The 27,025-nt window shown below is 44.6% G+C and overlaps 1 protein-coding gene across 3 annotated transcripts in view; it reads left to right on the top strand.

Annotated features, from left to right (window-relative positions):
* The window catches only part of SPAG6 (sperm associated antigen 6), a 154,125-nt gene that overhangs the window by 40,557 nt on the left and 86,543 nt on the right, over positions 1-27,025 (top strand). The window contains exons 1-2 of one of the 3 annotated variants that reach the window (XM_040434427.1): positions 12,200-12,349; positions 17,153-17,319. In XM_040434427.1, the coding sequence (XP_040290361.1) occupies positions 17,158-17,319 (162 nt within the window). In that variant the 5' untranslated portion in view covers positions 12,200-12,349; positions 17,153-17,157. Of the gene's footprint in view, positions 1-12,199; positions 12,350-12,743; positions 12,875-17,152; positions 17,320-27,025 lie in introns of those variants that run through there. The other 2 variants (XM_040434428.1, XM_040434426.1) reach the window with 2 other exon arrangements.

Here is a 27,025-nt window from a genome sequence, read left to right as displayed (position 1 = left end):
CGCTCTATGCAAGCGCTGCTTTCTGTTCATTACACTGCCCATCATCTCTGAAGTTTTGACGGGGCAGTGTAATGAAAAGTGCTTACTCCATTCACGTGAATAGAGTGAGTACTTGTAATTACGCTATGGTCCTGTGACAGGGGTCAGAAGATCTAAGAGATTGGCTGCACGTTATGTGATCTGACAGCCTCTCTGGATTCACTTGCTTCTGTGTTGTTGCTGGGTATGACCACACCTCTGGTCTCAGGTGTAGCTTAACTGGTCATTGCAACTCCTCTATTTAGTCTGGCCTCACCCATCATGCTATGTGGTTGATGGCTCCTTTTGGATGTTGGAAGTGCTGTTGTTGGTTCTCCTCTGAGTTTCTGCTCGTCCGCATACTTCGGAGTTGAGTGTCTTTTCTTTATTTTTTTGGTTTGTTGCTTTCCCCTACCTTTTGGTATTAGGCGTGAGGGAGTCTCCTGTTCCTTCAGCTGGGAAGGAACAGGTCATCTCTTGTCCTGACACTATTTCCAGGACACTTTAGGGTCACATAGGGCCCTAGGTTCCAGCGTATGAACATTCCTACCATCAAGATCTGTTCATACTGATAGTAGTCAGGGCTTGGTTTAGGAATTCACTAGTTGTGACCTTTTCCCCTTTCCTTAGTTTCCAGGCCTAGTACCTTTTTCCCTTCCCTCTTGTGTTCGGTGTGGAGTTCTCTACTCACACCATGCGGTGACAGGTACTGCTCCAGAGGAGAGAAAGCGTAGTGCAATGAACGGGAAGCAGCGCTCACGTGAAGTGGGGTGGGGTTGCCAGGTGTTGGACTGACCCCGCCGATCAGATATTGATGACCTATCCTGAGGATAGGTCATCAATATATGGTGCTGCACAACCCCTTTAACTTCCTCTGTCTGTTAATTGAGCACAGTAGAGAGTCTCACTTAACACTCTGTCAGACCAGGGAGGAGCGAGGGGTGGTGACTCAGAGCACCGCACTTCCAAAATGGCATCCCAGTGGTGTCGCTGGTCAGCACATCTCGCACTATGGCAATCAATGCACTTCTCCTCTGTTTACATGGTGTTCTAGGTCTATGAAGATAACAATAGACTTGTCGCTAAGTCAGTCATTCCCGTCCTCTACCTTCTATTCTCAGGTTAGATGTTGGGAGTTGGCTTGGCTGGAATTGTCTGATTGGACATAGTCAGAGGCGCCATACACAACCAGAAGAGGATGTCCAATAAAATCAGATTTTAGTTTGAGACAACGCGTTTCGGGGTACGTGGGACCCCTTTATTAAGTACGTGTTTCTGCAGCACAGCCAGGATCGTGCCCTGGAACAGCTTACACTCTGGCTTTGCCAGAGACACAGACTCCCACGTACCCCAAAACGCATTGTCTCAAACTAACAAATAGTTTTTATTTGTTAGTTTGAGACAATGCGTTTTGGGGTACGTGGGAGTCTGTGTCTCTGGCAAAGCCAGAGTGTAAGCTGTTCCAGGGCACGATCCTGGCTGTGCTGAAGAAACACGTACTTAATAAAGGGGTCCCACGTACCCAGAAACGCGTTGTCTCAAACTAAAATCTGATTTTATTGGACATCCTCTTCTGGTTGTGTATTGCACCTCTGACTATTTCCAATCAGCTCGACAATTCCCGTCAAGCCAACTCCGAACATCTAATCTGACCCCACTGGCGGTTTGGCTCCCGCCTAAAGGATTTTTTATAATTCCGGCTGCACTGACCAGCGACTTTCCTTCACTTTCACTGTGTTCCGTATGCATTCCGTTTCCGTATTTCCGTTTTTCCGTTCCTTTAAAATATGGAACATGTCCTATTATGGCACGCAAATAACGTTCCGTGGCTCCAATCAATCTGTCCGCAAAAAGAACGGAACACATACGGAAATGCTTCTGCATGTCTTCCGTATCCGTTCCGTTTTTGTGGAACCATCTATTGAAAATTTTATGCCCAGCCCAATTTTTTTCTATGTAATTACTGTATACTGTATATGCCATACGGAAAAACAGAACCAAAACGGATTCGGGAAAAAACGGCCCACAAAACACTGAAAAAGCCATACGGTCGTGTGAAAGAGGCCTAAGCCACACATTGTTGTTCTATTCTCAGGAGGATTATCTTGCAGATAAACCCTTCACTGTGCCTGATATTGAGAACTTTCTTCACTCTTTGACTGTTACAGAAGGACAGCATTTGTGTTTATTTTTCATTGGCATAATATTGTTTAAATTCTAAAAAAAAAAAAAAAAAAAAGAAAAACTAATTACAAATTTATTTTTATTTTTTTAAATATTTAGTTTAAAAAAATACCCCTTTTTGATGGAAGCAGCCCTTTAATCACCTGCTGTTTGAGAATAGTTAATCCTAATCAGTGCAAGTTATAAGAACCATAGTTAATCATGGTGTAGGGCAGTGGTGGGCAACCTTTTTTTTCAACTGAGCCAAATCTCGCCAAAACCACGATTGAAATTTATTTTGAGAGCCACATTTTTAAAACCGAAAATACAGTCAGTGACGCCTCCTTTGGCCTGAGCGCCGCACGGCACACATGTAGGCAGGACAGCCGCAGGCTGCCGCCCCCGAGAGGAGGGAGGGCAGCGGGCGCCCGGCACACAGAACAGTGCTCCAGACTAAAAAAAATTCCTAGTAGCCATTGGCTCCTGAACTGAAAGATTTAGGAGCCAAATCAAATTTTTAGTCGCCAAATCGAAACTGAATCAAAATTTTGGTATCGTGACAACGCTACGCCGATCAGATCGGCGTAGGGTTGTTTTGAAACCAAAATTTTGATTCGCTTTCGTCACCATAAAAAAGTATTGTGATACTCAATACCGTGCAAAAAAAAAAAAACACCAAAAAAAGCCACGTGCATTTCGCATTTTATGAAACATTCGGCCCATAATAGAACAGTCCTATCCTATTTTTTGGGGTGACAAGGTGACTAAAAAGGCTATGTAATATGTTTATTTATTTATTGTTTATATATTTTATATGTAAAATTGGGAAAGGGGGGATTTAAACTTAATATTTTAAAGTACTTTCACACTAGCGTTTTTCATTTCCGGCACTGAGTTCCGTCACAGGGGCTCTATACCGGAAAATAACTGATCAGTTTTATCCCCATGCATTCTGAATGGAGAGTAATCCGTTCAGGATGCATCAGGATGTCTTCAGTTCAGTCATTTTGACTGATCAGGCAAAAGATAAAACCGTAACGGTTTTATCTCCGGCGAAAAAAAATGAAGACTTGCCTGAATGCCGGCTCCGGCATTTTTCCCCATAGGAATGTATTAGTGCTGGATCCGGCATTCAAAATACTGGAATGCACCCGCACTAAATCCGGACCCATTCACTTCTATGGGGCTGTGCACATGAGCGGTGATTTTCACACATCACTTGTGCGTTGCGTGAAAATCGCAGCATGCTCTGTTGTGCGTTTTTCGCGCAATGCAGGCCCCATAGAAGTTAATGGGGCTGTGTGAAAATCGCAAGCAAGTGCGATTTTCACGCATGGTTCCTAGGATGAAAGTCTATTCACTGTATTATTTTCCCTTATAACATGGTTATAAGGAAAAATAATAGCATTCTGAATACAGAATGCATAGTAGAAGGTCAATATAATAAACATTGGTGGCGCAGTGCGCCCCCCCCATCACCCCAATATAATAAACATTGGTGGTGCAGTGCGCCCCCCCCTCAATATAATAAACATTGGTGGCGCAGTGCGCCCCCCCATCACCCCAATATAATAAACATTGGTGGCGCAGTGCGCCCCCCCATCACCCCAATATAATAAACATTGGTGGCGCAGTGCGCCCCCCCCATCACCCCAATATAATAAACATTGGTGGCGCAGTGTGCCCCCCCTCAATATAATAAACATTGGTGGCGCAGTGCGCCCCCCCATCACCCCAATATAATAAACATTGGTGGCGCAGTGCGCCCCCCCATCACCCCAGTATAATAAACATTGGTGGCGCAGTGCGCCCCCCTATCACCCCAATATAATAAACATTGGTGGCGCAGTGCGGCCCCCCCTCAATATAATAAACATTGGTGGCGCAGTGGGCAGTGCCAATGAGGGTTAAAAAATAAAAAAATAATTAACTCACCTCCTCCAATTGATCGTCTCCTGTTCTTACTTCTTTCTAGTTTCTTCAGGACGCAGGACCTGTGGTGACATCACTGTGCTCATCACATGATCCATCACCATGGTAATGGGCCATGTGATGAGCTCAGTGACGTCACCACAGGTCCTGAAGAAACTAGAAAGAAGTAAGAACAGGAGACCGGCAGCTACCTGATCAACTGGAGGAGGTGAGTTAATTTTCTTTTATTATTTTTAACCCTCATTGGCACTTCTCACTGTGCCACCAACGTTTATTATACTGGGGGGGGGGGGGGGGGGAACCGCACTGTGCCACCAATGTTTATTATACGGGGGGGGGGGGGGCGCACTGTGCCACCAACGTTTATTATACTGGGGGGGGGGGGGCAGTGGCGTCTCTAGCTTTCAAATTTTGGGGGGGCACACTGGGGGCCAGGACAAAAGTAGGGGGGGCAGCTATAACAACGATACATTTACACAAGTACGCTAAGAAATGCTGCAATACTTTACCCGATACCTAAAACCGCAACAGGGAAGAAAAGTCCAGCTGTCTGTGGATGACACTTTTATAGAGAGGGGGATCTGTGGATGACACTGCTATGGGGGAGATCTGTGGATGCCACATACCATATATAGCATCTTATGCTATATGTGTCATCCACAGATCCACCCCATGACAGTGTCATCCCCATTTCCCCCTCCATAACAGTGTCATCCACAGATCTTCCTCCCTATAACAGTGTCATCCACAGATCTCCCTCCCTATAACAGTGTCATCCACAGATCTCCCTCCCTATAACAGTGTCATCCACAGATCTCCCTCCCTATAACAGTGTCATCCACAGATCTCCCTCCCTATAACAGTGTCATCCACAGATCTCCCTCCCCGCCTCTCACAGGAGTGTACATATATAACATAAACATATTTCACATGAACACTTACAATTACTTGGCTTGGCCCTTGGGGATCTCGGACGCCACTTCAACACTTTGGCCGGGGGCTCGGCGGAGCTGATGTGGTGTTTTATCCTAATGAGAAAGATTTCATAATAAGGATTTGGAGAAGGGGCAGAGGGATAGCAGAGCAGGGAGAGGCTGGTGCTGCTACTAGGGGGTCATACCATGGGGGAGTAATAAAACCCACCATAATGCCCCCCAGTAGAAATAATTCTCCTTATAATGTGCAAAACATACCCCCTTATGCCCCCAGTTGAGCTAATGTCCCCCATAATGTGCCAGTATAAAATACCCCTATATAGTGTACCAGTAAATGCCCCCATAGTGCTCCTCTCCCCCCTTCCTGCTAGTGCCCCCCATAATGTACCAGTATAAAATGTCCCATATATCGTGCCCCAGTAGATGCCCTCAGTGTCCCCCATAATTTTCAAGTATAAAATACCCCTCCTTAGTGCCCCCCGTAGATGACTCCATAGTACTCCTCTCTCCCCTTCTCCATAGTACCCACCATAATGTGTCCCAGTATAAAATGCTACTGTACAGAGCCCCCCATATAAAACACCCCTTCTTTGTGGCCTCAGTAGATGCCCATATAGTGCCCACCAATAATGTGCCAGTAATAAGTGCCCTCAATAACGTGCCAGTAACAAGAGCTCCCCAATGTGCCAGTAATAAGCCCCCCATCACGTGCCAGTAATAAGCCCCCATCACGTGCCAGTAATAAGCCCCCCATCACGTGCCAGTAATAAGCCCCCCATCACGTGCCAGTATTAAGCCCCCCCATGTTCCAGTATTAAGTCCCCCCATCATCATGTGCCAGTATTAAGTCCCCCCATCATCATGTGCCAGTATTAAGTCCCCCATCATCATGTGCCAGTATTAAGTCCCCCCATCATCATGTGCCAGTATTAAGTCCCCCCCATCACGTGCCAGTATTAAGTCCCCCCCCATCATGTGCCAGTATTAAGTCCCCCCTCCATCATGTGCCAGTATTAAGTCCCCCCCATCATCATGTGCCAGTATTAAGTCCCCCCCATCATGTGCCAGTATTAAGTCCCCCCATCATCATGTGCCAGTATTAAGTCCCCCCATCATCATGTGCCAGTATTGTAATAAGCCCCCCCAATGTGCCAGTAACACTATTGTAAAAAAAAACACTTATACTTACCTAAGTGTCAGCGATGCGATGCAGCCTCTTCCTGTGTCCTACGCTGTAATGTAAGGCTCAGGCGGCACGATGACGTCATTGCGCCGGCCTCTGATAGGCTGCCTGCCTAGTGCCTGCAGCCAGGGGCGTACATAAAAATCACTGGGCCCCATAGCAGGAATCTAAATTGGGCCCCCATTCCCCTTTTATAGCCCCTCCCTTTGTTCCATGAACTATTCTTGCTGCTGCGTTTTATAATTTATGCCACCAGGGCCGGATTGGGATTACGAAACAGCCCTGGCACACAAAAGAGGTATAATAGATGCAGATGTGTATTATATACAGCAGTGTACAGTTATGTGAGGTACGCGGTATAATATATGCAGTGTGTACAGGTATATAGTATATTCCCTAGTGTTCTGATATGTGAGGTACAGGGTATAATAGATGCAGTGTGTACAGGTATATAGTATATACAGCAGTGTACTTATATGTGAGGTACGGGGTATAATATATGCAGTGTGTACAGATATATACAGTAGTGTACTGATATGTGAGGTACGGGGTATAATATATGCAGTGTGTACAGATATATAGTATATACCGCAGTGCACTGATATGTGAGATATGCGGTATAATAGATGCAGTGTGTACAGGTATATAGTATATACAGCAGTGTACTGATATGTGAGGTACAGGGTATAATATATGCAGTGTGTACAGGTATATAGTATATACAGCAGTGTACTGATATGTGAGGTACAGGGTATAATATATGCAGTGTGTACAGGTATATAGTATATACAGCAGTGTACTGATATGTGAGGTACGGGGTATAATATATGCAGTGTGTACAGATATATAGTATATACCGCAGTGCACTGATATGTGAGATACGCGGTATAATAGATGCAGTGTGTACAGGTATATAGTATATACAGCAGTGTACTGATATGTGAGGTACAGGGTATAATATATGCAGTGTGTACAGGTATATACAGCAGTGTACTGATATGTGAGGTACAGGGTATAATATATGCAGTGTGTACAGGTATATAGTATATACAGCAGTGTACTGATATGTGAGGTACGGGGTATAATATATGCAGTGTATACAGTATATACAGTAGTGTAATATGTGAGGTACGAGGTATAATAGATGCAGTGTGTACAGGTATATAGTAAATACAGCAGTGTATTGACACCTCGTACCTCAGATATCAGTACACCGCTGTATATACTATATATCTGTACACACTGCATCTATTATACCTCGTACCTCACATATATAGTATATACAGAAGTGTACTGATATCTGTACACACAGCATCTATTATACCTTGTACCTCACATATCAGTGCACTGCGGTATATACTATATATCTGTACATATTGCATGTATAATACTGTGTAATATATGCAGTGTGTGTGTATGTGTGTGTATCTATATATATATATATATATTTTACACACAGAGCAGTGTATTGATGTGACACATAGAAGGTATAATACTGTAGATGCAGTGTTTATAGAAATATGTGGTCAGTCATGCATTATGGTCACTGTGTGTGAGGTACATGAGGTTGTGGTCACTGTAACTGTCTGAAGTATTATACATGAGTGAGCAATGAGTAAAAACAGGGCATGGAGGGGGGGGGGGGTAAATGATGAGAAGTGGAGGACCTCCTCTTACCTCTCCATTCCAGTCTGTATGGATCAATGCAGAGCTGCTTGTGAACTTCTAATACTTGCTGTTAGGGGTTGAAGGACCTTTGATGATGTCATCACAGGTCCTGGCAGATATACCTTTGAAACCTAGGAACTACACCATTTTTGGTGCAGTTCCTTTGCTAGATTCTGCAGGACCTGTGATGTTGAAGATGATGTCATCACAGGTCCTGGCAGATGCACTGTTCTAACCTGGGAACTACACTTTACACTGTGCAGTTCCCTTACAGGACCTGTGATGACATCATCAAAGGTCCTTTAGCTTTAGAAAGATAAACAGGAGCAATTAGGGGGCGGGGCCTCTCCTCCACTTCGGTGCCTGCCTGCAGCCTATCAGAGAAAGGGGAAGGGACACGCCTCTCCCTCCCCTGCACCTCCGCCGGCACTGGCAGTTTACAATGGAGATGAGCGCAATGGAAGCGCTCATCTTCCTGTGCCCTGTGGCAGCGGCGGCGGCTCACTTTGAGGGGGGGGGGGGGTCATTTTAGTTGGGGGGGCACATGGGGGGGGCACAGCATGATGTAGGGGGGGCCGTGGCCCCCTCTGGCCCCCCCCTGGCGACGCCACTGGGGGGGGGGGGGCGCACTTATTATACTGGGGGGGGGGGGGCGCACTGTGCCACCAACGTTTATTATACTGGGGGGGGGGGGGGGGGCGCACTGTGCCACCAACGTTTCTTATACAAATACAGGAGGCGGGTGCCGGAATCAAATAGCCGGCACCCGACCTTTGTGACAGGGAGCTGCGATCAGCGGCAGTTAACCCCTCAGGTACCGCACCTGAAGGGTTAACTCAACTGCAGCGGATCGCAGCTCCCTGTCATAGAGGTCGGGTGCCGGCTATTTGATTCCGGCACCCGCCTCCTGTATTTGTATTAACAGGTCAGTTTTCTTCATTGGTGGCGCAGTGGCCACAGCCCCTCCCCTCCTCCTCCCGTCTCTTCTTATTGGCAGCGGCGGGGGCAGCAGCAGCACAGGGGGGAGGGAGAGACTCCTCCTGCGCTGCTGAGAACGATCATCTCCTGTGCCCGCCGCTGTATTGAGCAGAGCTGCGGCGGCGGGTCCAGTCGCAAATGGCATCTGGAGCCCTGCAGAAGAGCCGCATTAAAGTGTGTAAAGAGCCGCATGTGGCTCGCGAGCCGCGGCTTGCCGACCACTGGTGTAGGGGGTATTGAGGTTAATGATCTCTACTTAACCTCTTAAGGGCATTGTCTCACATCAGCAAATAGCATTTATCATGTAGAGAAAGTTAATACAAGTCACTTACTAATGTATTGTGATTGTCCGTATTGCCTCCTTTGCTGGCTGGATTCATTTTTCCATCACATTATACACTGCTTATATCCAGGGTTTATGATCACCCTGCAATCCAGCAATGGTGGTCATGCTTGTGCACTGTAGGAGCCACCAGAGAGGCCGGCGCCTTTTCTTGTAGTGTGCAAGCATGGCCGCCTCTTCTGGATTTCAGGGTGGTCGTAAACCCTGGCCATGGAAAAATATCAGTCCAGCAAAGGAGGCAATATGGACAATCAATACATTAGTAAGTGCATTGTATTCACTTTCTCTACATGATACCTGCCATTTGCTGAAGTGATGCAACCCCTTTAACGACCGCCCGCTGTCTTTTGGCGGCTGAAGGTGCAGGTCCTCCTTGTGGCGCCTCTGCAGTTGAGGGGTTTAAAGGCTCCCAAAGCACTCCTGGACTAAGAACCCGCTGTTACTAATTGCTTTAGTTCCTAGAGCAGCCTACTGCTTCACAGCCGAAGTCGGATCAAGCTCTGAACCCACTGTTAACCCTTTTATCAAACTGTGGTCCATGAAGGACCCCAGAAATGTCTGCACTGTAAGCCTGCTGTTGGGGTACACTAGTGGTACTATAACAGCAACTTGTGTCATATTGACACAGAGCTTAAAGGGGTTGTCCCATGATTAATGTACCTCACATGGATCCAGAGATCTCCTCATTCATTGCTCTGCTAGATTTATGTTAAGCTGGCAGCTCAGGGGGAGTGTCTTTTCTGCTGCAGCTCAGGGGGAGTGTCTTTTCTGCTGCAGCTCAGGGGGAGTGTCTTTTCTGCTGCAGCTCAGGGGGAGTGTCTTTTCTGCTGCGGCTCAGGGGGAGTGTCTTTTCTGCTGCGGCTCAGGGGGAGTGTCTTTTCTGCTGCAGCTCAGGGGGAGTGTCTTTTCTGCTGCAGCTCAGGGGGTGTGTCTTTTCTGCTGCGGCTCAGGGGGAGTGTCTTTTCTGCTGCGGCTCAGGGGGAGTGTCTTTTCTGCTGCAGCTCAGGGGGAGTGTCTTTTCTGCTGCAGCTCAGGGGGTGTGTCTTTTCTGCTGCGGCTCAGGGGGAGTGTCTTTTCTGCTGCGGCTCAGGGGGAGTGTCTTTTCTGCTGCGGCTCAGGGGGAGTGTCTTTTCTGCTGCAGCTCAGGGGGAGTGTCTTTTCTGCTGCAGCTCAGGGGGTGTGTCTTTTCTGCTGCGGCTCAGGGGGAGTGTCTTTTCTGCTGCAGCTCAGGGGGAGTGTCTTTTCTGCTGCGGCTCAGGGGGAGTGTCTTTTCTGCTGCAGCTCAGGGGGAGTGTCTTTTCTGCTGCAGCTCAGGGGGTGTGTCTTTTCTGCTGCAGCTCAGGGGGAGTGTCTTTTCTGCTGCAGCTCAGGGGGTGTGTCTTTTCTGCTGCAGCTCAGGGGGAGTGTCTTTTCTGCTGCAGCTCAGGGGGGGTGTCTTTTCTGCTGCAGCTCAGGGGGAGTGTCTTTTCTGCTGCAGCTCAGGGGGGGTGTCTTTTCTGCTGCAGCTCAGGGGGGGTGTCTTTTCTGCTGCAGCTCAGGGGGGGGTGTCTTTTCTGCTGCAGCTCAGGGGGGGGTGTCTTTTCTGCTGCAGCTCAGGGGGGGGGGTCTTTTCTGCTGCAGCTCAGGGGGGGTGTCTTTTCTGCTGCAGCTCAGGGGGAGTGTCTTTTCTGCTGCAGCTCAGGGGGGGTGTCTTTTCTGCTGCAGCTCAGGGGGAGTGTCTTTTCTGCTGCAGCTCAGGGGGGGTGTCCATGCTCTCCCTATCACAGCTCAGGAAGCAGTTGAAGGATGAAACTGAGCATGTGCGGCCATCTCAGTGAGCAGGACAAAGAAATAAGAAAAAAAAACAGCAGGTGGCGCTATACAGATACATTTTATTGAATAATTCAGTGGCTAGACACAATTTTTAATTACATGTAATTACAAAAGTATTCAGATCCGGGTGCTGGTTTGAAAACTAGAATATTTTTTGTGGAACAACCCCTTTAATGTATTTTAGCATGCAAGAATATATTATAATACATTATAAATATGAAATAGTTATTTTTTAAATCCCATTTTAAGATTTAACATATCATCAATAATATACTGATAATACAAAAAATTCAAATAAAGCATCCTCCACAAAAAACAATCCACAAAATATATTTTAATGTGTACTCATTGAATAAAAATGTCTGTTTGCTGTGGGGCCCCTGTGTTCTATGTATGCCACGGTATAGAGCACTCAGACCTCTTTGACCCTCCTGAGATATTTCTATTAACGGAAATCTGACGACTTTCTAAGCAAAAGACGATTCAGATCTATGTCCATATACTGAGAAGGCCGGGTCGGAGTTTCAGTAAGGTCTCATGCAAACGGCCATATGTATTTTGCATGCCGCAAAAAAAACTGATGACGTCCTTATTGGATCTGTTTTTTTTGTGGATCCATTGTAATAATGCCTGTCCTTGTCCGCGAGTCAAGAATAGGACATATTCAATATTTTTTGCAGAACGGATATGCACACGGAGTAATTTCCCTTTTTTTGTTTCAAGCCCCATTTGAAGTGAACCTGTAAAAAAAAAACAGAACGGAAAAATAATACATTCGTGTGCATGAGCCCTATGTGAAATCTCTGAGCAGTGTCATAGGGGTTTGACTATTCAACACAGCCCTGTCATTCTGGAAATCTGTTGTGGTCTGAGATCACATGCCTCACCTGTGTGATCTTCATAGATCTATCTGAGATGTATGAAAAGGTCATTCTGGGTGGATTTCCCCACTAGCGCTGAATGACACCGTCCAGATATTTATGGGCAGAGACATAGTCATCCATGCAGGGCTCCGATGCCGTACACCGGGAGGGAGCGCTGGCTGCCAGCAGAGGCCTACGATGGGAGCGCGGCTCTCCTCTCCTGGTAAGCTGTTTCCGCAGACTGTGCACATTGTGGCCGTTTACAAGGAAGCTGATCTATTGAGCTGCGAGGAGGAGAGAGGCCGCTCGCTCTAAAGAGGCAGCTGTTCCTTTCAGCTATGTGGCAATTGCTGCATCCACTTTACTCGCAGCATTGAAACCTTCATTTTAAAGAGTTCAGTGCAGGCAATTCCATGCGCCTGGATCCTGGACAGCCCAATAAATCAAGCCAGTGGTAAGGTCACGCAGGATATTTTGGTTGTGCTCTCTCTCAGGCAAACAGCACTTGCCATCAGTCAGAAAGAGGAAGTGAATTCATCGCTGTATTTTTGGGGCATGCAAATCGAAGGTCGGTTTTGAAGGCCGTTTATTTTTGATAGAAAATGACAATGAAAACCACCTAATAAACAGATATCCCCGGGCGAGATCTTCTAGTGTTTGCAATTTAGTGGGCAGGTGAATTATACATCGCTCTACCCCCTCCTTACACCATGCTGAAAGGCCTTTCTGGCGCCTCTGACATATAACGGCATGAATAGCGCACTCTAACGCTACATTCACATCTCCGTTTCTGAGATGCGGCTGTCTGATCTGAAAAACTTGCATGGAAGGTGTTTTGTCTGGCTGAAACCCGACATTTTATTCCGACAATTGGCAGTGATGTAGAGGATCCGGCAGACTGCTCTCTGCCGTCACAGCCTGCCGCGTTTCCGAGATGTGAACAAAGCCGTACGGAAGAGAGTCTGAGTCTGTCTGTGTGGTCAGATGAGAGGAGAAAACACTGGTGGCAGTCCGGGTACAGGCACACGGTCAGGTTTCTGCGTTCAGTTTTGGAGGCCAAAATCAGGAGTAGATTATAAAAGGGTTAATATACAGAACAGATACGACTTCTCTTTTTTTTCAATTCACTCCTGGTTTCTGCTTCCAAAACTGCATGCGGAAACCTGACCGTGTGGTCGTATCCGAACAGTCAAGCATTGGTCAAGGGCTGGAGCTTAACCTGCTGTATGCCACCGATTCTGATGTCATTAGTATCCATGACCATGTATGATTTCATGCCCCAGTAGTATGTAGTAGTATTATAATTATTATTATTTTATTAGAATAATGTCACTGTAAACTCATTCCATTATGTGCTGGATTTTGCAAAGGACCTGTCCCCCCCCCGTCCCCCCCCCTTGACCTTGTCTTTTCTTTAAAACTGTGCATTGTGTCATCCCTCTGTTATTCCTACCGGAAGTGTGTGAGCATGTTACAACAAGATATTACCATTCCCCTTTTGCAGTGTCATTTGACGTTCCACTGACTAGGGAACTGGTAACGCCTAGTTATTCAATTTGTTCATATGTTCTTGGGAGGAATCGCAGAGGAACAGCACAACACAGTTTGTCTTGCAGAAATGCAAGTAGTTACCAAAAACAGACCTCTCAGGAGAAGTGATGAGCCCTTTTTGTTGACCGCCATATTATTACATAGGGTACCTGGTTACATAGGTTTAAAAAAAAAAAGACACAGGTCCATCAGGTTCAACCTTTCCCAATCCATTATACAGCATTAGTTGTTGGCTTCGTTATAACTGTCGATGGCATATTAGATAAGAGTTTCTTACAGCCTCCTGGGGTAGGGCATTCCATGGTTTCACTGCTTTAACTGTAAAGAATCCTTTCCTGTATTTTGTAAATCTCCTTTCCTACTTGTAAGCAGCTTAGGTTGATTTCACACTTCAGTTATTTGGTCAGGGATTGTGAGCCAAAACCAGTAGAGAAGCCTACACGGAGATCAGGTATAATGGAAAGGTCTGCAGCTGTTTTGGCTCACAATTAAAGAGGAACGAATTATTCATAAATTCGTTTTGGCCGCTTCACCGAATTTTACAAAAAAAAAACTTTGACAAATTACTTCGACACAAAGTGCATATATTTGTAAGTAGTGGGTGCAATGACAGGGAGCTGCGATTGCACCGCCACCCGTCATTGTACCCCTCAGATGGCGCGTTCATACGTGATCGCGGCATCTGATATAAACAATAGTGTTACATTTTTAAACAAAAAATTAATCGGACCTGATCCATTTGCTTGCGACGGGCCGGACGCTACTATCTTGCTTGAACATCTGGCGTGAAATCTTGCAAGGCTCGCGATGACGTGATCACGCATGGTATTTCAGATGGCGGCAGCTGGCCTGTCGCAAGAAAATGGATCCATGTAAGTATGATTTTAGTTTTTTTTTAAACACTGTTTCAAGTTAAATCGATTCTCTACCACGTAGCACGAGGAAATTCTGCTTTGCAGTGAATCGAATTTATCCTGAAATTCGGATCGAAGTCCACTTTGTGGATTTTGATTCGCTCAACACTAGTCACAATAAATGATGGAAATAACTGAAGTGTGAACCGGGCCTTAGGCAGGGTGCTGAATCTCCTTAAAGAGTCCAGTCCTGTAAACGAATATGCAAAAAGGGATCTCCCAAGGCAAATAGGTGGCACTGGTGAGATGGTTCTGCTTCTTGGGAAATACTTCTTTGCATATTCTTACTTGCAACTAAAAAAAAAAATCCTGTGGCAATTCTTGGTATTGACCAGACATATACACGGAAGTGCAATCGCCTCTTAGGAGTCCTTTTTTTTTTTTTTTTTTCCCATGCTGTACAAAACTGATTATTTTTAAACCTCTCATTATCAGAGATACCTTTCATCCCATTTAATAATCTGGTCGCCCATCTCTGAACCCTTGCCAGCTCTCCTATATCCTTTATAGCATGTGTAGCCCAAAACTGAATCCCATATTTAAGATGTGGCCTGACCAGGGATTAATAAAAGGCTAATATTACATTGGGATCACAGGTTTTTGTTTCTTTTTTTTATACACTTAAAATCTTATTTGCTTTTGCAGCTGCTTGACATTGAGTACTGCTGCTTAGCTCAGTGTACTTGTAACCAGGATGCCTAAGAATATAGAATAATGTATTAGTATTGGAGGCATTGTGTAATCTTAAGAAGAGGCAGTTCTCATAAATACATACTATTGTGTGTATAAAATATATAATATATTAATTATTACTTTGGGCTATTTTTAGGTTTTTAACATTAATAATTTTTTTTTATTATTTTTTTGCCATAGCACACAACAATTTTATTTATTTTTTTAAATATACGGTAACAAGATCTCCAAAATGTGAAAAAATAAAAAACTGCCAGATGTACGGTAAAACCTATATATTTATTTGTTTCCTGGCAGCAGCAGCATATACGGGACTTGTTGGAGCTGAGTCACCCATGTTCCTGCCACTGGAACTTGACTGTACGACATGAAGTCTGTAAATGTTGTACTTGTATCCCACCCTTAACCAGCCCCAGATGTTCTCCGTTTTGCTCACACTCTGCGTTTCTGTAATGTGGTGCATTATTGAAAATAAAACATTTGACAGATTTGTGTATCGGTGAAATCTAGGAGCAAAATGGAAGCAAGGGAATTCCATCTAGAAGGAGCGTAGGGGACTAATTTGATCCAGCTTTTCGGATATTTGGAAAGTGTCAAAAAAGAAAAAATATAGGGGGTTCTGGCACCATTTTTTTTTTCAGATGGATTTAGTATATAATCCCTGCTGTTATTTGTAGATCATGTCAATTTTAAGGGGTTTTGTTTAGTCCTGTACAATTTACGTTTGATTTCTCCTTATTATTGGATTAGGAGCAGTTTAGGAACTGGATGGTTGGGAACGTTTGGCAAACAGTCTCACAAAAAACGTAAAATTCTAAATTTTTAGGCAGCATGGGTAAATCTGCCCCGTTATGCTGACAGTCTAAGGCTGGATGATACATGTGGTATATACAGCCAATTGGTTGTCTTACTTTACAGAATAATTTGGCTTAATTTGGCATTTTGTCACCAGAGTAGACCTGCTCTGCACTTAGAGGAGCTGTCCTTTCTCCTGACATGTCTGTTGTAGTATCTACTTGCATTCTCTATGTAATAACAATTCTGGAGCATCTATTCTTATGACTCTATGATGTGCCATTCCTTTGTTATTCCTATTATTCCTACTAGAAGTTATGAACGTATTGCTAGCAGTTTGCAATGAAGGTCCAGATGGGTGTTACCAGTTGGGGTTGTGTCTCTGCAGTCTGACACTGGCAGCACTGATTAGACAGTGTCACAGTATGAGCAGGGCAGGTTTTCAGCCATTGAATAAAAAAACAAAAAAAACAGCCATTCATGGACTACAAGCAGATTTCTTTTAAGTGAGGAGGAATTGAAGCACCAAGTATATTATAACACTGAAGAACATGGTATGCCATGATTACAGGGGTTGTCCAACCAATTTAGCTTTTTTACTCCCCTTTCTGATCCCTAACTGATGTCCCCCGCTGATCTCTACTCCCTGGTCCTTCTCAACACAAAAACGTGATCGCTTAGCCAATCACTTCGAGGAGGACCTGGGAATGTTGCAACGGGAGTATAATTTCTTGTATTTTGTACCATACTGAGCTTATCTTTATTTGTATGTCATTTAAAAACAAAAAATCCTACACTTTTTTTTTTATACCAAATGACACCTTGAGGGAAAAAAGTCAGTATTTTGGGAATTATTATGCTGCATTCACATGACCGTATCAATTTTGCAGTCTGAATGATGCGAATACCGGCCGTGGGCATCCTCCACTTTTCGCGAACCACATTATCGAAATGCCTATTCCTGCCTGTAAAATGGACAAAAATGGGACATGTTCTATAATCTGCCGCATGGCTGCGGACAGCACACGACATCTGTGTGCTGTCTGTATTTTTTGTGGCACTGTAGAAATGAATAAGTCCATGAGGAAATACGGTCTTGTGAATGAGGCCTAAATCAGTTTTTTTCCCTCCCTGTTATAAATATATTATGTCATATACACTGTTCACATCAATGAGATTGACATTGACAGAGGTTGCGATCACATGATATGATATGATCATTACAATAGGAATACTCATTTCCATGGGGAATGGGCTGTTGTCACTCCTAATTTCATGTCTTTTAATTTTCTCCTGTAACTTAGGCGTTATGTCTCTGCTGCGGCCCCTGCTCTTGGATGTGGTCCCAACTATCCAGCAGACCTCTGCTTTGGCTCTTGGGAGACTCGCCAATTATAATGATGATCTGGCAGAAGCAGTTGTTAAAGGAGACATTCTTCCACAGCTTGTGTATTCTCTCGCTGAGCAGAATGTAAGTACATTCATTACGGCGTTTTAAAGACTTTATTCTGTTGTGACATAAATTGAAATATAGCCTAGGCCCTAGAACAAACAAACGACCCCCTTCCAAGCACACCATGTGGTGCTGCTGGAAGGTGAGGGCATTGATGTCTCTAGATGAGGATGGCTGGGTATATTCATCCAGCATTACATTGGATAATATTTTTGTATTAGTTCCCAAGGGTGAGATGGCTATCTTCCTCTAGGATATATTCACATGTGGCAGATTTGTTGCAGAAATTTCTGACTGTCCCATTCATCTGATTGGAGCTTGCAGAAATCCATATTTTTGCCAAAGTCAAGTATATGAACTGATTTTTATTCTCAGAAATTTGTACAACATATCTGCTGCATGTATATTTGCCCAGGTATACTATCTAACAGGGTATTCAGTGTGTTTATTGAAGGGGTTCTCCAGGAATTAAGAAAATGAAAATACTTAAATATTACTTTATTTTAAATATATTCCCAAATACATTACATTAGTTATGACTTATTTTGTCTGGAGCAATCATTTGTAGAAATAAAATGGCCGCCGTCCTATTAGTACACACAGAACATGTCCTGATCACACAACAAGACAAGTTACTTCAGAACACGGAGCTAAAGAGCTGCCTCATCCTCCTCTCTGCTCTGCTTGTCAGGGATTATGTTCCTGAATGCAGATAACATATTCAGTTTAATCTCTTTAGGAATGGAGTTCATGAAGAGACATGAAGTACAAAGATGACAGACTGTGGTAATGGAGACTGCACACAAGAGTTGCTGCTCATTACCCCCACCTCATCTCTGTACTTCATATCTCCTCATGAGATCCATTCCTACAGAAATTCAGCTGAAGATCTTATCAGCTGTATTCAGGATCATAATCCCTGACAAGCAGAGAGGGGGATGAGGCAGCTCTTTAGCTCAGTGTCCTGTCCTGTTGTGTGATTAGGACAGGTTTTGTTTGTACTAATAGCATGGTGGCCATTTTAATTCTCCTAGTGATTGCTCCCCAGACAAAATGAGCCATTATAACTAATGAAAGGTATATGGGAATATATTTATAATAAAGTAATATTTAAGTATTTTTATTTTCTTAATTCCCAGAGAACCCCTTTAACAGGGCATTTCCATCAATTTAGTTTTATCACATATTAACAATCTGTATGTGAATATTCTATGTATTTATTTTATTTATTTTTTTAATTTAAAAAAGGGGGTGAATATAATTTTTTAAGTCTTTCCATGTATTCTAATTCCTGTCCTGGCTTTTTAACTTCCTCTTTGTTTTGGTCTTTTAGCACAGCAAACAGTTTTCTTTAAAGGGAACCTGTCACCACAAAATGCAATGCAATCTGCAGGCAGCATGTTATAGAGCAGGAGGAGCTGAGCAAACTTCTAATTTATACATTTATATCTTTGCCTTTTTCACTTCCTGAACAACTATCGGTACAGGAGGAAGTGATCAGTGACGGACATTTTGTGGTCACTGGTCCTCTTTAACTCCATGAAATCATTACTCTGGCCAGAGCGGGAAGGGGAACCAGTGACTCAATTAGAACATCTCATTCCTTATCTAGACCTATCAAGAGAGCTGTAAAACTGTAACCCCAATTTTACACCTGCTATTATCACAAGGATTACCCTACAGATAACTTTGCTCACAGCAGCAGTAAACTGACAGTGGATAACCTATCTATATAAGAGATCTCATTATTTCTGGTGGCTACTATAGAAGGCAAGTTTTTGGAGGAGATTTATTAAGACTGGTGTGTTTTTTAATTTTTAGTGGCATAGTAATAATAAAAAATATAATGAAAAGGAAAAACAGGAAAAAATTGTAAGACAAATTAATATTGAGTGTAAAAAAATGTGTTAGTAATATCTACCATATATTTCCAATAGATGGTAAGTTATAAAAAATACTTTTCTCAAATTTAGTGAAACTTCTTTTGCTTATTTATAACAATCTTATCTTGTCTAGAAGATACCATAAAATAGCTATAAAAATCAATTTACTCTACCTGTTTCTATGTGTATATAAGGATGTCTCCCAATATACAGTATTTACCTCAATTTTGTGGAGTATATACATACAAATATTTTTTGTTCGGAATGTCATATACACTGCTCAAAAAAATAAAGGGAACACTTAAACAACTCAATGTAACTCCAAGTCAATTACACTTCTGTCAAATCAAACTGTCCACTTAGGAAGGAACTCTGAGTGACAATCAATTTCACATGCTGTTGTGGAAATTATAGGCAATTAGCAAGTCACCCCCAATAAAGGAGTGGTTCTGCAGGTGGTGACCACAGATCACTTCTCAGTTCCTATGCTTCCTGGCTGATGTTTTGGTCACTTTTGAATGCTGGCGGTGCTTTCACGCTAGTGGTAGCATGAGACGGAGTCTACAACCCACACAAGTGGCTCAGGTAGTGCAGCTTATCCAGGATGGCACATCAATGCGAGCTGTGGCAAGAAGGTTTGCTGTGTCTGTCAGCGTAGTGTCCAGAGCATGGAGGCGCTACCAGGAGACAGGCCAGTACATCAGGAGACGTGGAGGAGGCTGTAGGAGGGCAACAACCCAGCAGCAGGACCGCTACCTCCGCCTTTGTGCAAGGAGGAATAGGAGGAGCACTGCCAGAGCCCTGCAAAATGACCTCCAGCAGGCCACAAATGTGCAGGTGTCTGCTCAAACGGTCAGAAACAGACTCCATGAGGGTGATATGAGGGCCCGACGTCCACAGGTGGGGGTTGTGCTTACAGCCCAACACCGTGCAGGACGTTTGGCATTTGCCAGAGAACACCAAGATTGGCAAATTCGCCACTGGCGCCCCGTGCTCTTCACAGATGAAAGCAGGTTCACACTGAGCACATGTGACAGATGTGACAGAGTCTGGAGACGCCGTGGAGAACGTTCTGCTGCCTGCAACATCCTCCAGCATGACCGGTTTGGCATTGGGTCAGTAATGGTGTGGAGTGGCATTTCTTTGGAGGGCCGCACAGCCCTCCATGTGCTCGCCAGAGGTAGCCTGACTGCCATTAGGTACCGAGATGAGATCCTCAGACCCCTTGTGAGACCATATGCTGGTGCAGTTGGCCCTGGGTTCCTCCTAATGCAAGACAATGCTAGACCTCATGTGGCTGGAGTGTGTCAGCAGTTCCTGCAAGACGAAGGCATTGATGCTATGGACTGGCCCGCCCGTTCCCCAGACCTGAATCCAATTGAGCACATCTGGGACATCACGTCTCGCTCTATCCACCAATGTCACGTTGCACCACAGACTGTCCAGGAGTTGCCAGATGCTTTAGTCCAGGTCTGGGAGGAGATCCCTCAGGAGACCATCCGCCACCTCATCAGGAGCATGCACAGGCGTTGTAGGGAGGTCATACAGGCACGTGGAGGCCACACACACTACTGAGCCTCATTTTGACTTGTTTTAAGGACATTACATCAAAGTTGGATCAGCCTGTAGTGTGTTTTTCCACTTTAATTTTGAGTGTGACTCCAAATCCAGACCTCCATGGGTTGAAAAATTTGATTTCCATTTTTTAATTTTTGTGTGATTTTGTTGTCAGCACATTCAACTATGTAAAGAACAAAGTATTTCAGAAGAATATTTAATTAATTCAGATCTAGGATGTTATTTTTGTGTTCCCTTTATTTTTTTGAGCAGTGTATATTAAACCCTTGCAACACTCTTTTGACATACAGCATTCAACCGGTTAACACTACATGATGGGAAATGTAGTGCCGCTGCCTTCTTAAACAGCTGATCGGTAAGGGTCTCGAGTGTCGGACCCCCACCAATCAGGTACTGATGACCTATACTAAGGTCAGATTTGTGGGGGTCCTATCGCTGAGGGCCCCGTACCCTCTGCAGCCCCCCTGAAATGAACGTAGCGGCTCAAGCGATGTATGCGGCTATCTCTGGAACACCTATAGAAATGAATGGAGCGGCCGCGCTCATGTGCGACCAGCTGCTCCGTTCATTTTTAGGAGGGCTGCAGGGGGTTTGAGGCCCCCGTTCTCTTGATCGGTAGAGGTCCCAGTGGAGTATACCCACCGATCTCCTAATTATCTTCTATGCTGTGGATAGGGGATAACTTGAAACAGACGGAATACCCTTTTAAGGACCATTTACATGAAGTAAGTATCTTTCAGATCACAAAGACCAATGATGATGAATATAAATCATCATTGGCAGTATGGATTATTTCTGCATTATTAATGCTTCCTCAGCAGCATATTGAAGCCTAAAACTATAAGGAGAGATGTCACTTGCACTATACAAGCCTTTGGAAAAGAGGCCACCACTTGTGTGACATTAACCATTTCCTATTAATAAAGATCTCATCCTCCAGGGCTGCCGAGGCCACCCCCAGGTCTTTCTACAAGCCACCCCCAGGCCTGCCTTGAGCTTTCCCTTTCTTGGCTTCTGTCTTGGAAATACTCCCATTGTATTTAAGTGCGGCTCTGAATACTTGTGTTTGCATAAATAATTCATGTGTATATTGATGAATAGAGCCTAAATGACAGCCTGGTAGATAATAGAGATACTTAACCCCGAAGAAGGCAGCTGCTTGTTTATTTAAAACAACTATTTCCAAGATATAAAAGGTCTCTCCAAAGTTTAATGCCTGAAAACAGAATTGACTAAACTAAATTGAATTGACGTGCCCCCTCTGTACACAGAGAAATGTTTGAGATTTCATTAATTTAACCATTTCTTGTAAATGAGCTGCGTCTCCTTACCAGCAAATATCTTTACTTTCTACTTTTGAAAGTGTTTTTCCAGCCGTATGTAAATCAAAGTAGTCATGTGGTTCTGAAAACCCACTTTTAAAGCTCTACAGAAGTTATGTTTGTCCTGCTGAGCTATGATCCAATGCACGGCCGCTATCCACACTAGCCAGTGGATGGCGCTGTGCTGAGTAAGCTGCGAAGAGGCTGCAGCGCTCAAGGGAGCACCACAGTCTCCTGAAAGAGCTGATTGGTGGGGGTCCCAGGAGTTGGACCCCCACAAGTCACATGCTATTCCTAGGATAGATCAGCAGTATGAAACACTCAGAAAACCCCTTTAATATATCTGTCCCATTTTTGGTGACAATCGGAGGCTGACAACCTTTCCACAGGGGCACTGCGCCCATGCCCTAGTAGGATTACTAGTACTTTATTAGGGCAGGCTCTCAGTTGCAGATTATAATGTCCTCATTCACTGACAGCATGCATAGATCTTTGATTTAAAAAGTTTGATTATACATGCATTAAGATTTATTTACTTAAAACCAGAAAATATCTTCAATAGCTCCTAAGATGATTTTAAAATTAAAGGAGCCCCAGGGTTGTCCAGCTCTCCACCGTTCTGCCCCGCGTCCCTGGCTTTCAGCATTGGTCTTCCGGTCCCTGTCTTTCAATTTCCACTCTGATGGGATGACGTGAACCCCCAAGTGGTGAGGTGTCCCCAAGTGGTACATAACCCAGCAGTGACGTGCCACTTGGGGACGCTGCTACGGCCAATGTCCGGTCCCTCCATGCTCCCTCTCGCATCCACCATCCACCGTCTCTTAACCCATTCTATTCATTTGCAGCACAACTAAGGATGCTTTTTGGGAAGGGGGTGAGAAGATCAGTGTGAAGCTCAGATTGACAGGTGTTGTGTACTGTGGACACCTGTGGGAAGAAGAATAAATAGGATATAAACGCAAAGTTTCATGTACACTAGAAAGTGGATGAAAGTAATGCTTAAAAGTCATTTATATGCCACGTGTTGCGATATGTAAAGCAGATATTCACCTTTACATCTAGATAGAAGCTATATGAAATGTTGTCTTAAAGGGTTTCTCCCCCCCCCCCCCCCCCCCCCTCCAATGTATAACTGTAAAGAATAAATCAAGGAAACTGGACTTACTGTAGATTTCTTGAAAACGTTTCACTCGTTCTTCCAACTAGCTTTCTCAATTCTGAGTGACTGTACAAGAATTCTAGTGTAATATTAGTACATTTACCGCTGTTGGGATTCTTTTAACTTGGACAACCCCTTTTAAATAGCAGATAATTGTGAATCAGTCCAGGATTGGGGATAAATCCATGTGAATAACATGTATCTACTATAGCAGGAATCAGCAACCTCTGGCACTCTAGCTGTTCTGAAACTACAACTCCCAGAATCCTCCTTTCACTTCTGTGGGAGTCACAAGAACAGCCGAATAAGCGTGCATGTTGGGAGTTGTAGTTTAGCAGCAGCCGGAGTGCCAAAGGTTGCTGATGCATGCACTACAGTAAGTGTCTGTTGGGAGGTGTTCGGTACATACATGAACGGGGTAAGTAGTACATTATCATTTTCATTTCGTCATCACTTGAAGCACCCTGGCATTCCTGCCTGCTAGCACCAAGTCTACTGAGGACCTGAGAGGATGTGGTGTTTCATTGAAAAGGGATCAGCAGTCTTCCCCGGAGGTGTTTTATGTCATGCTGCCTCCCAGCAGTGTACAAGCACCCAGTGCCGGCCATCCCAAGGGCACAGACACCTTCAGCACCTTCTGAAATGTGTTCTCACTTGCCTCCTTGGGGCTCGGAGCTCTTGTTTTTGGCTTGGGATGTTTTGTAGCGGTCAGCCATGTTTTATTACAGTTGTGTATCTTATTTTCTTAACGTCTATTCTCTATATTGCCCCTCAGTAACCTGATATAACCTGATATATTAGCTCTTGTTTTATTTTTGCAAGTAGGAAAATAACCGGAAGTTAGATGATGCATGCAAATCTGTGCAGCGGAGCATGTTGTAGAGTATTCCTGCCAAGAGTTTGTGAGAAGTGGTCTTTCTATGTTAAAGTACAGGTATCGTGAAAACATCTGGAAGTCCCCACCGCAGGCCTCAATTGTAGAGAGACCATGCTTGATATGAATACATATTAAAGGGGCCACCTATAGCGAGTCCACATGATGATCCTTTCTCAATGCTAAAGTAATGGGCACATGGTCAGAAATGAAGAATGCTTGTTTGTCGTGTGATCACATCCTCTGTGCAACACAGTATGCAAGCTGAATGGGGAACCAATGATCATAGCAATGATTGTTCATTTCCCATGCAGTGGGCATCGGGTAGTGTAAAAATGAGGGCAGATTTAAAATTGGCGCTGAAATTGCCCATTGGAAATAGCCCTATATAGCCCAACATAGGTACCGTGAGCACTTGGGCCCGACCCCTAACAATGTTGAAATATTTGGTAGATCTCTACCATTTCTACTTAAAGGATGTGGGGCCTATATGGCATTGTGCACTCCAGAATCCTGCCTCCTAATTGGGAATTGCTGCAGTGGGTGCAGAGGTAGCATTCACACCTGGATCCTAGTGTCTCAGGGGGCCCAGATCTTCTCTACTGTAAATGGCACACGGTCAGTGGGAGGCCCTGTGATGGATTTTGAATTGGCCCTCAGAAGCTGACGTTCCACCTTTTGCTCCTGATTGGCTTTTTCTCTCTGTAAGAGTTTCCTTTGGCATCTTGATCTCTAAGCGCTGTCACAAAGTTATATTGATCTGATGATGATAAATATGATCTATGGATGTAGCCGGGTCAAATAATAGCCGTAGAGCTCTCGCTCATTTTATTTCCCCATCTGGGCAGTTCTACGGTGACTAGAGATGTGGAAAAATGTGATCCTGCAGCTTCGCCGAAGTTTGACAAGAAATTCGAGTCGTTCCAAATTAATTCATCACGAATCTGTTAAAACCCCATTCAGCCTATCAATCAATGGGACCGTTTTTAACAGCAGCTTAGACAGAAGTGCGCCCATCTAACGTCCGTTTAAAACGGTAATGCGCTAGTGCAATACGGCCTTTTGGGTTTAAATAAAATAAAAATCACTCGCCTCATCCACTTGCTCGCGCAGAGGCAGTCCGCTCCTCTCGAGCGGAAAAGGCCAGTGCTGCGCATGATGACGTCACCGCACACTCCCAGCGTGACCACGTGGTCTTTTAATGTCCGTCCTTTCTAAGGCCTCTCCAGCCGCCATCTTAGGAAAAATGATTCGTTCCCATGAAGTGCGACGATATTCGGCTTCATGGCAGGTCAACCCTTTCCTAAACTTCGGATGCTTCGGTTCGCTCAACACTAACGATGCCTTTCTGCAGAATTCATTTAGGAATTAACCATCTAGTACCAGATTGTTAAAAATGAACCTCTTCCATCCTGCCATGGCAGCCAAGGGATTAGCTTCCAATTTTCTGACAGGTTTATGCCAGGATAAGTGGACTTTACGTCTTGAGAAATACATTTTGTAACTCTCGGCGGTTCTGATGCGTTTCAACAGCTGTTTGCGCCGCACTCCTCTCTGTTACCTTCAGCTCTCAGTCCAGAGCAGGAGATTCAATGCAGCACCGCATGCACGCCTCTGTAAACAACTCGATTAACCCATTCCTCGGTGCACCGGCCAGCTGGGAGCACTTTTGAAGGCCTTTTGGGGTTAATTTAAAGAAAATTGTCAGGATGATAAACTGCCCAGAGTCCTGCAGCACAAACACATTTAATCTGTCTCTCAGTCCCGGGGTTGCTGGACCAGAGCCAGCTTTAGCAAATAAACCTAAGTAAGTGGAAACTTTCTCAGTCTCGGTTCCGAGAACTGACGGTGAACTGTGCCCGGCTGGACGACTTTCTGCTCCCTATCCCCGAAATCAGGGCGTAAGAGGCGGACTGAACAGAGAGATCTTGTGGCAATCGTTAACCCGTTCAGTGCCTGGACACTGACGGCACAAGACTTTTAAGTAGTGTGACCTCACGTGCTGGTATTCTCGGACACTTTGAACTTTTATTTCTACCAGAAGTTTACACCGTCTGTTTCTGCCGTGGTGCTGCGTGTGCGTGGTTGCAGGCAGTTTTCCACTTGTAGAGAGAGAACCCAAAGTTTTAGGCCTGGGTTCTGTTTGCCTGCAGTCAGTTTGGGAAGAATTTTGCAGTGCATTTGTTCATGTTTGCTTTGTGATGAATCCAGTAGGGAAAGAATATCTTCTGGCATGATCCTCGGCCGGCCTTTCTCAAAGAAGCATTTTGTGTACGGAGAGGAAAAATTGATTGTGTGCTCCAAAACTACAATATAAAAAATGTTGCCCTCTGAGATGGTTATGGCCTTAGGTGCAGACTGTTACTGCGGAGCTGGACACGGAGGCCATGCCGGAGACTTTTCAGCAATGGTTGAATGTAGGCGATCTTCAGGCAGAGCTCATTTATTTCATGGCGGCTCCCAGATGTGCGGAGTGAGTTCATTATTCCACTGGTAAACGTTCTTTTTCCATCATCCTCTACGAAACTAAAAAGACTTAGGCCTCGTTCACATTTTTGTGTCTGTTTGATGCATGTGGAAAATCAGTCTGTGCTCCGTGTTTGGTCCGTGCGTCTGGTTTTTGCCCTCTGTGTGTCATCCGTATTCCACGGATCCTGCTCAGCTGAAAATTAATTTCCAAAGAATCTCCTACCAAAGGTCCCTGAAAATCACTGACGAAACATGGATGCCATTCGTGTTGTGTCAGTGGTTTTTCACAGACCCATAGACTTCAATGGGCATGTAGTGCATGCTACAGGGGCTTTTCCACTTGGAAAACCACTGGCGTGTGAACAAACACATTAAGGCCCCATTCACACGTCCGCAATTTCGTTCCGCATTTTGCGGAACGGAATTGCGGACCCATTCA

This window comes from Bufo bufo, chromosome 5 (genome assembly GCF_905171765.1).
Source record: "Bufo bufo chromosome 5, aBufBuf1.1, whole genome shotgun sequence".
In the NCBI taxonomy this organism is placed as follows: Eukaryota; Metazoa; Chordata; class Amphibia; order Anura; family Bufonidae; genus Bufo; species Bufo bufo.
Note: the sequence above shows the minus strand (reverse complement) of the source record. Positions and strands in the feature narration are given on the sequence as shown.